This window comes from Somniosus microcephalus, chromosome 6 (genome assembly GCF_052327205.1).
Source record: "Somniosus microcephalus isolate GS21.2 chromosome 6, FLI_Smic_1.0, whole genome shotgun sequence".
NCBI lineage: Eukaryota > Metazoa > Chordata > Chondrichthyes > Squaliformes > Somniosidae > Somniosus > Somniosus microcephalus.
The window spans coordinates 3,686,577-3,700,811 of NC_140992.1; the positions used below are offsets into that span (position 1 = coordinate 3,686,577).

Consider the following 14,235-nt stretch of genomic DNA (forward strand, 5'->3'; position numbering starts at 1 on the left):
ACACCGGGGGAAGGGCCCAGTCCCACAGTGCACCGGGGGAAGAGCCCAGTCCACAGGGCACCGGGGGAAGGGCCGAGTCCCACAGGGCACCGGGGGAAGGGCCCAGTCCCACAGGACACCGGGGGAAGGGCCCAGTCCCACAGGGCACCGGGGGAAGGGCCCAGTCCCACAGGACACCGGGGGAAGGGCCCAGTCCCACAGTGCACCGGGGGAAGGGCCCAGTCCCACAGGACACCGGGGGAAGGGCCCAGTCCCACAGGACACCGGGGGAAGGGCCCAGTCCCACAGGACACCGGGGGAAGGGCCCAGTCCCACAGGGCACCGGGGGAAGGGCCCAGTCCCACAGGACACCGGGGGAAGGGCCCGGTCCCACAGGGCACCGGGGGAAGGGCCCGGTCCCACAGGGCACTGGGGGAAGGGCCCAGTCCCACAGGGCACCGGGGGAAGGGCCGAGTCCCACAGGGCACCGGGGGAAGGGCCCAGTCCCACAGGGCAGGACACCGGGGGAAGGGCCCAGTCCCACAGGGCACCGGGGGAAGGGCCGAGTCCCACAGGGCACCGGGGGAAGGGCCCAGTCCCACAGGGCAGGACACCGGGGGAAGGGCCCAGTCCCACAGGGCACCGGGGGAAGGGCCCAGTCCCACAGGGCACCGGGGGAAGGGCCGAGTCCCACAGGGCACCGGGGGAAGGGCCCAGTCCCACATGACACCAGGAGAAGGGCCCAGTCCCACAGGGCACCGGGGGAAGGGCCCAGTCCCACAGGGCAGGACACCGGGGGAAGGGCCCAGTCCCACAGGGCACCGGGGGAAGGGCCCAGTCCCACAGGACACCGGGGGAAGGGCCCAGTCCCACAGGGCACCGGGGGAAGGGCCCAGTCCCACAGGACACCGGGGGAAGGGCCCAGTCCCACAGGGCAGGACACCGGGGGAAGGGCCCAGTCCCACAGGGCACCGGGGGAAGGGCCCAGTCCCACAGGGCACCGGGGGAAGGGCCCAGTCCCACAGGGCACCGGGGGAAGGGCCCAGTCTCACAGGGCACCGGGGGAAGGGCCCAGTCCCACAGTGCACCGGGGGAAGAGCCCAGTCCACAGGGCACCGGGGGAAGGGCCCAGTCCCACAGGGCACCGGGGGAAGAGCCCAGTCCACAGGGCACCGGGGGAAGGGCCAAGTCCCACAGGGCACCGGGGGAAGGGCCCAGTCCCACAGGGCACCGGGGGAAGGGCCCAGTCCCACAGGGCACCGGGGGAAGGGCCCAGTAAAATCACTAACACAGATTAATTGGTAATTTGTCCTATTGCTGTTTGTGGGATCTTGCTGTGGGCAGGATGAGGGTGCACTCCAGTGAAACTTGTTGAAACGGAAGCAGATTGTGATTTCCCGTGAGGTACAAGGCACTCTAGAAATGTAAGTCATTCCTTCATTCCAGAAAACCATTGAAAGGAATCCGTGTGCCGTTACCGAGTGTGACCATGTGGAGATCATTGGCCACAGGTCTGACTTTGAGATCTGCGCTTATTACCGGATCAATAAAGATTTGGGTTCTGAGTTAGGGCAATCTACTGAAAGATTTAATCACAGCTGATACAAAACAATCCTTAAATTAGAGAAGTTTGAAAGGATAAGGCACTTTGAGCGAACAAAGTACTCGCGGGCTCAGGACCAAACCCGGTCCCTGAGGCTGCACAAGGTATTGGGTTGGGTTGATAGCAGGTTGGCAACGGGCTGCTCACCTTTGTAGTAGGAATACTGCAGGAAGTCGTAGTGCATGGGCAGGTAGTTCTCGATGGGAGAGAGTCGGCCAGCTCGCGTGGCTAACTCTCTCACACAGTCGTGTCCACACTGGAGGACCTGGATGTAGTGATCTGAGCGAGGAAGAAGCACATGAGACAGAATTATCGCCCGGAGTCTGAAAACAGACGCTGCTCCCAGAGCGGGGGAGGATTGTTTAAATCCTCATTCTCGCACTGGATACAAGAACTAGCCTCATGTCTGAAAGACCATTCCTCTCTCACCTCCAATCTTTCTCCTTACAACCTTTCTAGTCATTCCCTAGTTTGTGGAACTCACTCTGGTCAGAGCTCCTCTGAACTTTCCTCTCCCGCTTCCGCTAATCTCCAAATCCCCCATCTTACTCACGCTTCCGACTGCCTGCATTTCCACTGTACAGAAGTTCAGATCCATCACGCTGTCTCCCACTTCAACTGATTCAGGTGTCAGAGTGGCAGCACCCTCGCCTCTGAGTCAGAAGGTCGTGGGTTCAAATCCCCGCTCCAGAGACTTGAACCCATAATCTAGGCTGACACACCAGTGCAGTACTGAGGGAGTGCCGCACTGTCGGAGGGACAGGACTGAGGGAGCGCCGCACTGTCGGAGGGACAGTACTGAGGGAGCGCCGCACTGTCGGAGGGACAGTACTGAGGGTGTGCCGCACTGTCGGAGGGACAGGACTGAGGGAGCGCCGCACTGTCGGAGGGACAGTACTGATGGAGCGCCGCACTGTCGGAGGGGCAGTACTGAGGGAGCGCCGCACTGTCGGAGGGACAGTACTGAGGGAGCGCTGCACTGTCGGAGGGACAGTACTGAGGGAGCGCCGCACTGTCGGAGGGACAGTACTGAGGGTGTGCCGCACTGTCGGAGGGACAGGACTGAGGGAGCGCCGCACTGTCGGAGGGACAGTACTGAGGGAGCGCCGCACTGTCGGAGGGACAGTACTGAGGGTGTGCCGCACTGTCGGAGGGACAGGACTGAGGGAGCGCCGCACTGTCGGAGGGACAGTACTGAGGGAGTGCCGCACTGTCGGAGGGACAGGACTGAGGGAGCGCCGCACTGTCGGAGGGACAGGACTGAGGGAGCGCCGCACTGTCGGAGGGGCAGTACTGAGGGAGCGCTGCACTGTCGGAGGGACAGTACTGAGGGAGCGCCGCACTGTCGGAGGGACAGTACTGAGGGAGTGCCGCACTGTCGGAGGGACAGGACTGAGGGAGCGCCGCACTGTCGGAGGGGCAGTACTGATGGAGCGCCGCACTGTCGGAGGGGCAGTACTGAGGGAGTGCTGCACTGTCGGAGGGGCAGTACTGAGTGAGCGCTGCACTGTCGGAGGGGCAGTACTGAGGGAGAGCCGCACTGTCAGAGGGGCAGTACTGAGGAAGTGCTGCACTGTTGGAGGGGCAGCACTGAGTGGACGCTGCACTGTCGGAGGGACAGTTCTGAGGGAGTGCTGCACTGTCGGAGGGGCAGTACTGACGGAGTGCTGCACTGTCAGAGGGGCAGTACTGAGGGAGCGCTGCACTGTCAGAGGGGCAGTACTGAGGGGGCAGCGCACTGTTGGAGGGGCAGTACTGAGTGAGCGCTGCACTGTCGGATGGGCAGTACTGAGGGAGTGCTGCACTGTCGTAAGGGCAGTACTGAGTGAGCGCCGCACTGTCGGAGGGGCAGTACTGAGGGAGCGCTGCACTGTCGGATGGGCAGTACTGAGTGAGCGCTGCACTGTCGGAGGGGCAGTACTGAGGGAGTGCTGCACTGTCGGAGGGGCAGTACTGAGGGAGTGCTGCACTGTCAGAGGGGCAGTACTGAGGGAGCGCCACACTGTTGGAGGGGCAGTACTGAGAGAGCGCTGCACAGTCGGAGGTGCAGTACTGAAGGAACGCAGCACTGTCAGAGGGGCAGTACTGAGGGAGCGCTGCACTGTCAGAGGGCAAGTACTGAGGGAGTGCTGCACTGTCGTAAGGGCAGTACTGAGGGAGTGCTGCACTGTCGGAGGGGCAGTACTGAGGGAGCACTGCACTGTCGGAGGGGCAGTACTGAGGGAGTGCTGCACTGTCAGAGGGGCAGTACTGAGGGAGCGTTGCACTGTCGGAGGGGCAGTACTGAGGGAGCGCTGCACTGTCGGAGGGGCAGTACTGAGGGAGCGCTGCACTGTCGGAGGGGCAGTACTGAGGGAGCGCCGCACTGTCGGAGGGGCAGTACTGAGGGAGCGCCGCACTGTCGGAGGGGCAGTACTGAGGGAGCGCTGCACTGTCGGAGGGGCAGTACTGAGGGAGCGCTGCACTGTCGGAGGGGCAGTACTGAGGGAGCACTGCACTGTCAGAGGGGCAGTACTGAGGGAGCGCTGCACTGTCGGAGGGGCAGTACTGAGGGAGCGCTGCACTGTCGGAGGGGCAGTACTGAGGGAGCGCTGCACTGTCGGAGGGGCAGTACTGAGGGAGTGTTGCACTGTCGGAGGGGCAGTACTGAGGGAGTGCTGCACTGTCGGAGGGGCAGTACTGAGGGAGCGCTGCACTGTCAGAGGGGCAGTACTGAGGGAGTGCTGCACTGTCAGAGGGGCAGACTGAGGGAGTGCTGCACTGTCAGAGGGGCAGACTGAGAGAGTGCTGCACTGTCGGAGGGTTAGTACTGAGGGAGTGCTGCACTGTCGGAGGGGCAGTACTGAGGGAGCGCTGCACTGTCGGAGGGGCAGTACTGAGGGAGCGCCGCACTGTCGGAGGGGCAGTACTGAGGGAGCGCTGCACTGTCAGAGGGGCAGTACTGAGGGAGCGCTGAACTGTCAGAGGGGCAGACTGAGGGAGCGCCGCACTGTCGGAGGGGCAGTACTGAGGGAGTGTTGCACTGTCGGAGGGGCAGTACTGAGGGAGTGCTGCACTGTCGGAGGGGCAGTACTGAGGGAGCGCTGCACTGTCAGAGGGGCAGTACTGAGGGAGCGCTGAACTGTCAGAGGGGCAGACTGAGGGAGTGCTGCACTGTCGGAGGGGCAGTACTGAGGGAGTGCTGCACTGTCGGAGGGGCAGTACTGAGGGAGCGCTGCACTGTCAGAGGGGCAGTACTGAGGGAGCGCTGCACTGTCAGAGGGGCAGTACTGAGGGAGCGCTGCACTGTCAGAGGGGCAGACTGAGGGAGTGCTGCACTGTCGGAGGGGCAGTACTGAGGGAGTGCTGCACTGTCGGAGGGGCAGTACTGAGGGAGCGCTGCACTGTCAGAGGGGCAGTACTGAGGGAGCGCTGCACTGTCAGAGGGGCAGTACTGAGGGAGCGCTGCACTGTCAGAGGGGCAGACTGAGGGAGTGCTGCACTGTCGGAGGGGCAGTACTGAGGGAGTGCTGCACTGTCGGAGGGGCAGTACTGAGGGAGCGCTGCACTGTCAGAGGGGCAGTACTGAGGGAGTGCTGCACTGTCGGAGGGGCAGTACTGAGGGAGTGCTGCACTGTCGGAGGGGCAGTACTGAGGGAGCGCTGCACTGTCGGAGGGGCAGTGCTGAGGGAGCGCTGCACTGTCGGAGGGGCAGACTGAGGGAGCGCTGCACTGTCGGAGTTAAACCGAGGCCCCGTCTGCTCTCTCAGGTGGCATAAATGATCCCACGGCCACTATTTCAAAGAAGAGCAGGGGAGTTCTCCCCGGTGTCCTGGGGCCAATATTTATCCCTCAATCAACATCACTGAAACAGATAATCTGGTCATTATCACATTGCTGTTTGAGGGATCTTGCTGTGCACAAATTGGCTGCGACGTTTCCTACATTAGAACAGTGACCACACTTCAAAAATTACTTCATTAGCTGTAACGCGCTTTGGGATGTCCTGAGGTTGTGAAAGGCGCTATCGAAATGCAAGTCATTTTTTTTCAGTTGTGATGTTTGATCCTCCCAGCACTAGGGGCCATCATCAACACTCATCTCCGATGCCAACATGCAAAAGGCCCAGATGGAGACCTCATGTGGAGTAAAAATAGCATTGAGCACTGGGGAGCGAGTGAGTGTACGGCCACACGTAGAAGGGATCGTTTTATGAATGGGATGAATAGTTGATTCAATAAACGTTCGGCTGTGCCAGATACACACTGAGCACTATCACACAATGGAACTCCCCTGGGCCCAGGACTCAGATCGCTCCGCACTGCTCAATAGGGAAACAACCTAGGCAAACAATTCGAAGGGGGTTTTTTTTGTTTAAATATTCAGTTGGCTGAATCTTATAAATTAAATTCACAAATCTGTGAACTCATTCCTGAATCCTGGCACAATGCAGCCCAGTTCATTTCGGACTTCAATGATGTGATTGAGATATTTCTACATTCCCCAATTATTAGTAACTCGACCACTATCCAGTCTGGCCCAGCACAATGAAACACTATCATGCACCCTCTCGCTAACCTTGTCTAGGGTTCAAGAAAAGCTTTGCTCCACCCAACAACTCCCTCGCCCTTCAGAGCCCTGCAGCAGCTGGTGCAGAAGATGGCAGGACAAGTCATAAGGCTGTTAGAAAAATACTGGATCCTAGGCTTTATAAATAGAGGCAGAACGCAAAAGCAAGCCCGTCACAGTAAGCCTTTATAAAACACTGGTTAAACACCAGCTGGAACATGGTGTCCAATTCTGGCCACACTTTCGGGAAGGACATCCAGATCTTGGAGAGGGTGCGGAGGAGACTGACCAGAATGGTCCCGGGGATGAGGGACGTCAGTTATGTGGAGAGACTGGAGAAGCTGGGGTTGTTCTCCTTGGAGCAGAGAAGGTTAAGGGAAGATTTAATCGTGTTCAAAATTATGAAAATTTGATGGAGTAAATAAGGAGAAACTGTTTCCAGTGGCAGGAGGGTCGGTAACCAGAGGACACAGAGTGACAGTAAATGACAAATAAACCAGAGGGGAGATCAGCAAACACATTTTTTCTTAAACACGGCGAGTTGTTGCGATCTGGAACGCGCTGCCTGAAAGGGCGGTGGGAGCAGATTCAATAGTAACTTTCAAAGGGGAATTGGAGAAATACTTGAAAAGGAAAAAAAAATGACACGGCTATGGGGAAAGAGCAGGAGAGTGGGACTAATTACATCGGATATACGGCACAGAAACAGGCCATTCGGCCCAGCCAGTCCATGCCGGCGTTTATGCTCCACTCGAGCCTCCTCCCGTCTTTCCTCATCTAAATCTATCAGCGTAACCCTCGATTCCCTTCTCCCTCATGTGCTTGTCCAGCCTCCCCTTAATTACATCGATACCATTCGCTTCACCCACTCCCTGTGGTAGCGAGTTCCACATTCTCACCACTCTCTGGGTAAAGAAGTTTCTTCTGAATTCCCTATTGGATTTCTTGGTGACTATCTTATATTGATGGCCTCTAGTTCTGCTCTTCCCCACAAGTGGAAACATTCTCTCTGTATCCACTCGATCAAAACCTTTCATCATTTTAAAGACCTCTATTAGGTCACCCCTCAGCCTTCTTTCTTCAAGAGAAAAGAGCCCCAGCCTGTTTATCCTTTCCTGATAGGTATACCCTCGCATTTCTGGTATCATCCTTGTAAATCTTCTCTGCACCCTCTCCAGTGCCTCGATATCCTTTCTATAATATGGTGACCAGAACTGTACGCAGTGCTCCAAGTGTGGTCTAACCAAGGTTCGATACAGGTTTAGCATAACCTCCCTACTTTTCTATTCTATCCCTCTAGAAATAAACCCTAGTGCTTGGTTTGCTTTTTTTATGGCCTTGTTAACCTGTGTCGCAACTTTTAGTGATTTGTGTATTTGTACTCCGAGATCCCTTTGGTCCTCTACCCCACCCAGACTGAAGATTGTACTTGAAAGGTTAGGTGATTGGAGTGAGTGTTTTCTACCAAAAATTCTCACAAATATGCCCTGAATTCAGAAATTTGAATGATGACCAAAAACTCCCATACCTACTAGGGGAAGAGAGAAACTGTGTAACACTAGCGGCACACTATGTTACAGCTTGCCATAAACAGAGGGACAACCAGTAAACCTAAGAAAAGAGTATTTACAAATTATACGAATGTATATTTATACACTCAGGGATATATCTGTTTATACACTGTATGAATAGATCTGCGTTTATGTGTTCAACCATAAATGTATTTCGATGCTTTGGCAACATAAGGGGGGCAACGGTGGCATAGTGGTTAGCACTGTTGCCTCACAGCGCCAGGGACCCGGGTTCAAATCTGGCCTCGGGCGACTGTCTGTGTGGAGTTTGCACATTCTCCCTGTGTCTGCGTGGGTTTCCTCCGGGTGCTCCGGTTTCCTCCCACAGTCCAAAGATGTGCAGGTTAGGTTGATTTGGCTATGATAAATTGACCCTTAGTGTTAGGGGATTAAATACGTGGGGTTACGGGGATAGGGTGGGATATGTGTCGGTGCAGGCTCGATGGGCTGAAATGGCCTCTATCTGCACTGTAGATTCTGTGATTCTGTGATTCTGTGATTTATCATGCCAATAAAGCGATTTGAATTGAATTGAATTGAGTGCAAGAGGCAATCCTGTTGTTTTCAGTGGATTGGGTGGAAAATGCAGAGTCTAGAGGTTCTGCAAAGTTTCATTGTTTGGTTAATCCTTCTGTTCATTAAGGTGATGGATCTGAGTAAAGAGAAAAGGGATCTGTTTTTTTCCCTTTTGTTAATTTGTTCAATACAGCACAGGTTAGATACAGAGTAAAGCTCCCTCTACACTGTCCCATCAAACACTCCCAGGGCAGGTACAGCACGGGTTAGATACAGAGTAAAGCTCCCTCTACACTGTCCCATCAAACACTCCCAGGGCAGGTACAGCACGGGTTAGATACAGAGTAAAGCTCCCTCTACACTGTCCCATCAAACACACCCAGGGCAGGTACAGCACGGGTTAGATATAGAGTAAAGCTCCCTCTACACTGTCCCATCAAACACACCCAGGGCAGGTACAGCACAGGGTTAGATACAGAGTAAAGCTCCCTCTACACTGTCCCATCAAACACTCCCAGGGCAGGTACAGCACAGGGTTAGATACAGAGTAAAGCTCCCTCTACACTGTCCCATCAAACACTCCCAGGGCAGGTACAGCACGGGTTAGATACAGAGTAAAGCTCCCTCTACACTGTCCCATCAAACACTCCCAGGGCAGGTACAGCACAGGGTTAGATACAGAGTAAAGCTCCCTCTACACTGTCCCATCAAACACTCCCAGGGCAGGTACAGCACGGGTTAGATACAGAGTAAAGCTCCCTCTACACTGTCCCATCAAACACTCCCAGGGCAGGTACAGCACAGGTTAGATACAGAGTAAAGCTCCCTCTACACTGTCCCATCAAACACTCCCAGGGCAGGTACAGCACGGGTTAGATACAGAGTAAAGCTCCCTCTACACTGTCCCATCAAACACTCCCAGGGCAGGTACAGCACGGGTTAGATACAGAGTAAAGCTCCCTCTACACTGTCCCATCAAACACTCCCAGGGCAGGTACAGCACTGTTAAATTCTTTTGATCTTAGGAAGGGGCAGTGATTATGCCTCTATCCGGAGGAGCGGGGGAATAGCGCTTTGCTTATTCCTTTGTTCTGTTGCTAAAGAGATTGTAATTACTTTACTTATTCCATACCAATAAAGTCATCACCCAGCCAATGAGAAGATTCTCTCGGATGCTTACACTGATGGCAAGGCAGAGCTCAGCGCTCCCTTGCTGCTGCTCTTCTGTTAGGTGAGGTGTGTCCCCTCTATAAGGTGAGGAGTGATCTTTTGCCTTTTGCGGCCAATGACAGGATTGGCAAGCGCTGGCTCAGTTATGCCACCAGATGGGCACGGTTCATAGAAACATAGAAACATAGAAGATAGGAGCAGGAGTAGGCCATTCGGCCCTTCGAGCCTGCTCCGCCATTCAATGAGATCATGGCTGATCATCCAAATTCAGTACCCTGTCCCTGCCTTCTCCCCATATCCCTTGATCCCTTTAGCCTTAAGAAATATATCCAACTCTTTCTTGAATATATTTAATGAACTGGCCTCCACCGCCCTCTGTGGCAGAGAATTCCACAGGTTCACCACTCTCTGGGTGAAGAAATTCCTCCTCATTTCAGTCCTAAATGGCTTACCCCTTATCCTTAGACTATGACCCCTGGTTCTGGACTCCCCGGCCATCAGAAACATCCTTCCTGCATCTAGTCTGTCCAGGCCTGACAGAATTTTATAGGTTTCGATGAGATCCCCTCTCAATCTTCTAAACTCCAGTGAGAATAAGGCCAATCGACCCAATCTCTCATACGTCATTCCTGCCATCCAAGGTATCAGCCTGGTGAATCTTCGCTGCACTCCTTCCATGGCAAGAACGTCCTTCCTCAGGTAAGGCAACCAAAACTGCACACAATATTCAAGGTGTGGTCTCACCAAGGCCCTGTACAAATGTAGCAAGACATCCTTGTTCCTGTACTTGAACCCTCTTGCTACGAAGGCCAACATACCATTTGCCTTCTTAACCGCCTGCTGCACCTGCATGCTTACCTTCAGCGACTGGTGCACAAGAACACCCAGGTCTCTTTGCACTTCCCCTTCTCCCAATCTATTGCCATTCAAATAATAATCTGCCTTCCTGTTTTTGCCACCAAAGTGGATAACCTCACATTTATCCACATTATAGTGCATTTGCCATGTTTCTGCCCAATCACCCAACCTGTCCAAATTGTACTGGAGTTTCATGACAACCTCCTCACAGCTTACCCTCCCACCCAGCTTTGTGTCGTCTGCAAATTTGGAGATATTGGGCCAGAAATTGGTGAACGGGGCTTGCAGCCCCGTATTTGCACTTACCCCGCGCTCCTGCCGATCTCCTCCAGGGACGCCTGGACTTGCTGAAACAGAAAGAAGAATCCCGGGCAGCGTATGACGTCACGCCGCCCAGGAGTGCAGCCAGCGCGAAGCCTGGAGCGTGCAGTGCAAGTGAGCCACGCCCCTTAAGGTCTCATTGTACTAGGACACGCCCCCAATCTCTCCAAGCAGCTGCAGAGGACTTTGTAGTTACACAGCTGCAGGGAAAGTAAGTTATCTGCTATTTTATGAATGTTTTGTGAACTTTTATAAAATTTAAAAAACGTTTACATTATTTTGAAGAATCTGAAGTAGTTTTAAACAGAATTAAAGCAATTTAAAGACTTTTAAAAGCCCTAAAAGAATTTTTTTAATTCCATGTATTTATTTAGCAATGTCGTCGTCATACGTGTCTTCACACTGTTCCCTTTGGGGAACTGTATGAAGTGGTGGAAGGATTTATGGCCATGATTAACGCTCATTCCGTGACCGTAACCATCTTTGAACCAGCCATTAGGGCGGTTAGTCCTATGGCGGGAGGGTTTTACGGGCTCACACAAGCTATACAAGGAGGGGGGTCCACCCACACCCACGGACGCAACTATCCCACTGGATGTCAACCCAGAATTTAGAGCCGGAGCTCCAACTGCACTTGCCGGGACTGTCTGGAGCGGGGTTCGAAACCCTACCCTGATCTGGCCCAGCGGCGGGGATCGTACCGCTATGCCAAAGGCCCAATCCGATTAGCAATGTGAAATGGCTGGCATAAGCACAATTCACGGCATTAAAAGAACTCACAATTGAACTGATGATGACCTCAGCAATCTCCTCAAGGAGGTGGAGGCGCAGCGCCTGCTCATCATTGGTAATGAGAAGTCAATGGCGCCGCAAAAAGGGCAGATGATAGCTTGGTCTTTCAAGTGGCAGCATAGGGCTCCAGTCACGGGGAGGGAAAAGGCGCAGGAAACGTATGGGTGTCACCTTTTGTGCGGAGTGGGCCTTTTGGGTAGCAGTAAGCATCTCCGCCGCTGGGCCAGAAGGAGTAGGGTTTCGAACCCCACTCCAGACAGTCCCGGCAAGTGGAGTCGGAGCTCCAACTATAAATTCTGGGTGGACTTGCGTCCGTGGGTGTGGGTGTGGGTGGCCCCCCTCCCTCAGATGGGTTGTGGGAGCCCGTAAAACCCTCACGCCATAGGACTAACCACCCTAATGGCTGGTTCAAAGATGGTTACGGTCACGGAATGAGCGTTAATCACGGCCATAAATCCTTCCACCACTTCATACAGTTCCCCAAAGGGAACAGTGTGAGGATACGTACGACGATGACCTCTTGCGCAATGCACCTCCTTGGACCCTCAGTCGCAGATGCGAGGGGGCAAGTCGTGCAATTGTTAAATTTTTCATTTTATTGACATGTAAAATGTTGGCCCAGTAATTCCCTTCCAAATGCGCGAGTACGGTCGGGGTACTTACGCATCTGGCCAGATGAAATGCCGGTTTTCAGCATGCACAGTGCATGTGGGGAAAACCGGCATTTCCTGTCCTCTGAACGAAGGGGTTCAGAGGCAGAACGCGTGCGACTGCACAGGCAGCGCGTGCGCAGTATAATTCGCCGCTTTCATTAATGCTTTCAGTGAGGTCAAGTCATTACAACTTACACATGAAAAAAGCATGGGTACAGTTGCTCCAGAGGCTGCGGAGGAAGAGATTTCTTATCGTGGAGCTTCTGAAAGTATGTATGTCTGTATATATTCCTTTGCGTGTTATGTATATATTCCTTTACTTATGTGTATGAATGTATTATTTAATTATGACTTTCAGAGTAAGTAACTTATTGGAAAATCATAATTAAAAACATACATTCATGCACATTAGTAAAGGAATATAAAACATACATACATATACGTAAAGGAATATATGTGGACATACATACATAACTCATTCTCACATTCCATTCACACAGCCACAATTGCTCCTTCTACCTACCGTTCTGAAAATTCTTTAAAAAAAAAAAATTTAAACTTTAAAACTTACTTAAAATTTCTTAAAATAACTTCCCTCCCTTTCCCAAACAAAAATATTGCATTTCAGAAGCTCCACGATAAAATATATCTTCCTCCGCAGCCAATGAACAACTTTACACTTGCTTTTTTCAAGTGTAACTTGTAAGGACTTACCCTCACTGAATCCATCATTGAAATCTACAAAGTTCACTGCGCAAGCGCTGCCTGTGCAGTCGCACGCGCTGTGAATAGACCTCGGGTCTGGAAATGCCGGCGTTCCCCGCATGCGCTGTTCCTGCTGAACGCCGGCATTTCCAACGGCCAGATGCGTGAGTACCCCGACCGTATTCACACCTTTGGCCGCGAATTTCTGGCCCAATACATCCAATTCCCTCGTCCAGATCATTAATATATATTGTGAACAGCTGGGGTCCTAGGACCGATCCTTGTGGTACCCCACTAGTCACTGCCTGCCACTCGGAAAACGACCCGTTTATTCCAATTCTTTGCTTTCTGTCCGCCAACCAGTTCTCTAGCCAAGTCAATACCTTGCCCCCAATCCCATGTGCCTTAATTTTGCACGCTAATCTCTTATGCACGCTATCTCAACGCCCCCATCCCGCAGCACCAGAGAACGAGCCTCAAACCCAACCTCAGAAGGGCAATTCCTCCGGCCCCGTTGCAGAACCTCCTCACCATCAACCCTGAGCCCCTTCAGGCTGAGAGTGCACAGTTTAACTGGAGTGGGAAATCCAAGGTCAGGTAGATATTTCCGTATATTCCTACATTACAACAGTGACTACACTTCAAAAGGTAATTCATTGGCTGTAAAGTGCTTTGGGACATCGCGAGGTGTCAGAGGCGCTACAGAAATGCAAGTCCTTTCTGGAAATTCAGCATGTCCTACCTGCTATGACTTCATAAAGGTGAGACCCCATTGCCGGGTAACTGTTACCATCAAACTGTTGCGGTCCTTGACAAAACGCTCGGCATTCTTTCTCGGCCTCCCAGTACAGACTGAGAGCCTCCTCAAAGGAATCAATGGCCAAGGCGTATTGATCTTCATCATAGTGTTTCAACCCAGTGTTAAAGGCCTCCTAGAAACAAGAGAGGCAAGAATTAGAGTTCAGACAACAAAAACATCTCAGCTGAAATTAAAAACAAGTTCAACTTCTCCAGAAGCAAAACCCCAGTGTTAGTGACAGAGAGAGACCCCCAGTACTGTACCCCAGTGTTACAGTGACAGACCTGTACCCACCAGTACTGTACCCCAGTGTTGTACAGTGACAGACCTGTACCCACCAGTACTGTACCCCAGTGTTATACAGTGACAGACCTGTACCCAGCAGTACTGTACCCCAGTTTTATACAGGGACAGACCTGTACCCCCCAGTACTGTACCCCAGTGTTATACAGTGACAGACCTGTACACCCCACTACTGTATCCCAGTGTTATACAGTGACAGAACTGTACCCACCAGTACTGTACCCCAGTGTTATACAGTGACAGACCTGTACCCACCAGTACTGTACCCCAGTGTTATACAGTGACAGACCTGTACCCCCCAGTACTGTACCCCAGTGTTATACAGTAACAGACCTGTACCCACCAGTACTGTACCCCAGTGTTATACAGTGACAGACCTGTACCCACCAGTACTGTACCCCAGTGTTATACAGTGAC

General features: G+C 53.2%; 1 protein-coding gene across 1 annotated transcript in view; it reads right to left on the bottom strand.

Annotated features, from left to right (window-relative positions):
• LOC147115372 (prolyl 3-hydroxylase 2-like) overlaps positions 1–14,235 on the bottom strand; it is a 271,320-nt gene that overhangs the window by 64,654 nt on the left and 192,431 nt on the right. The window contains 2 exon segments of the mRNA XM_085989637.1: positions 1,730–1,861; positions 13,459–13,648. Coding sequence (XP_085845763.1) covers positions 1,730–1,861; positions 13,459–13,648 — 322 coding nt within the window.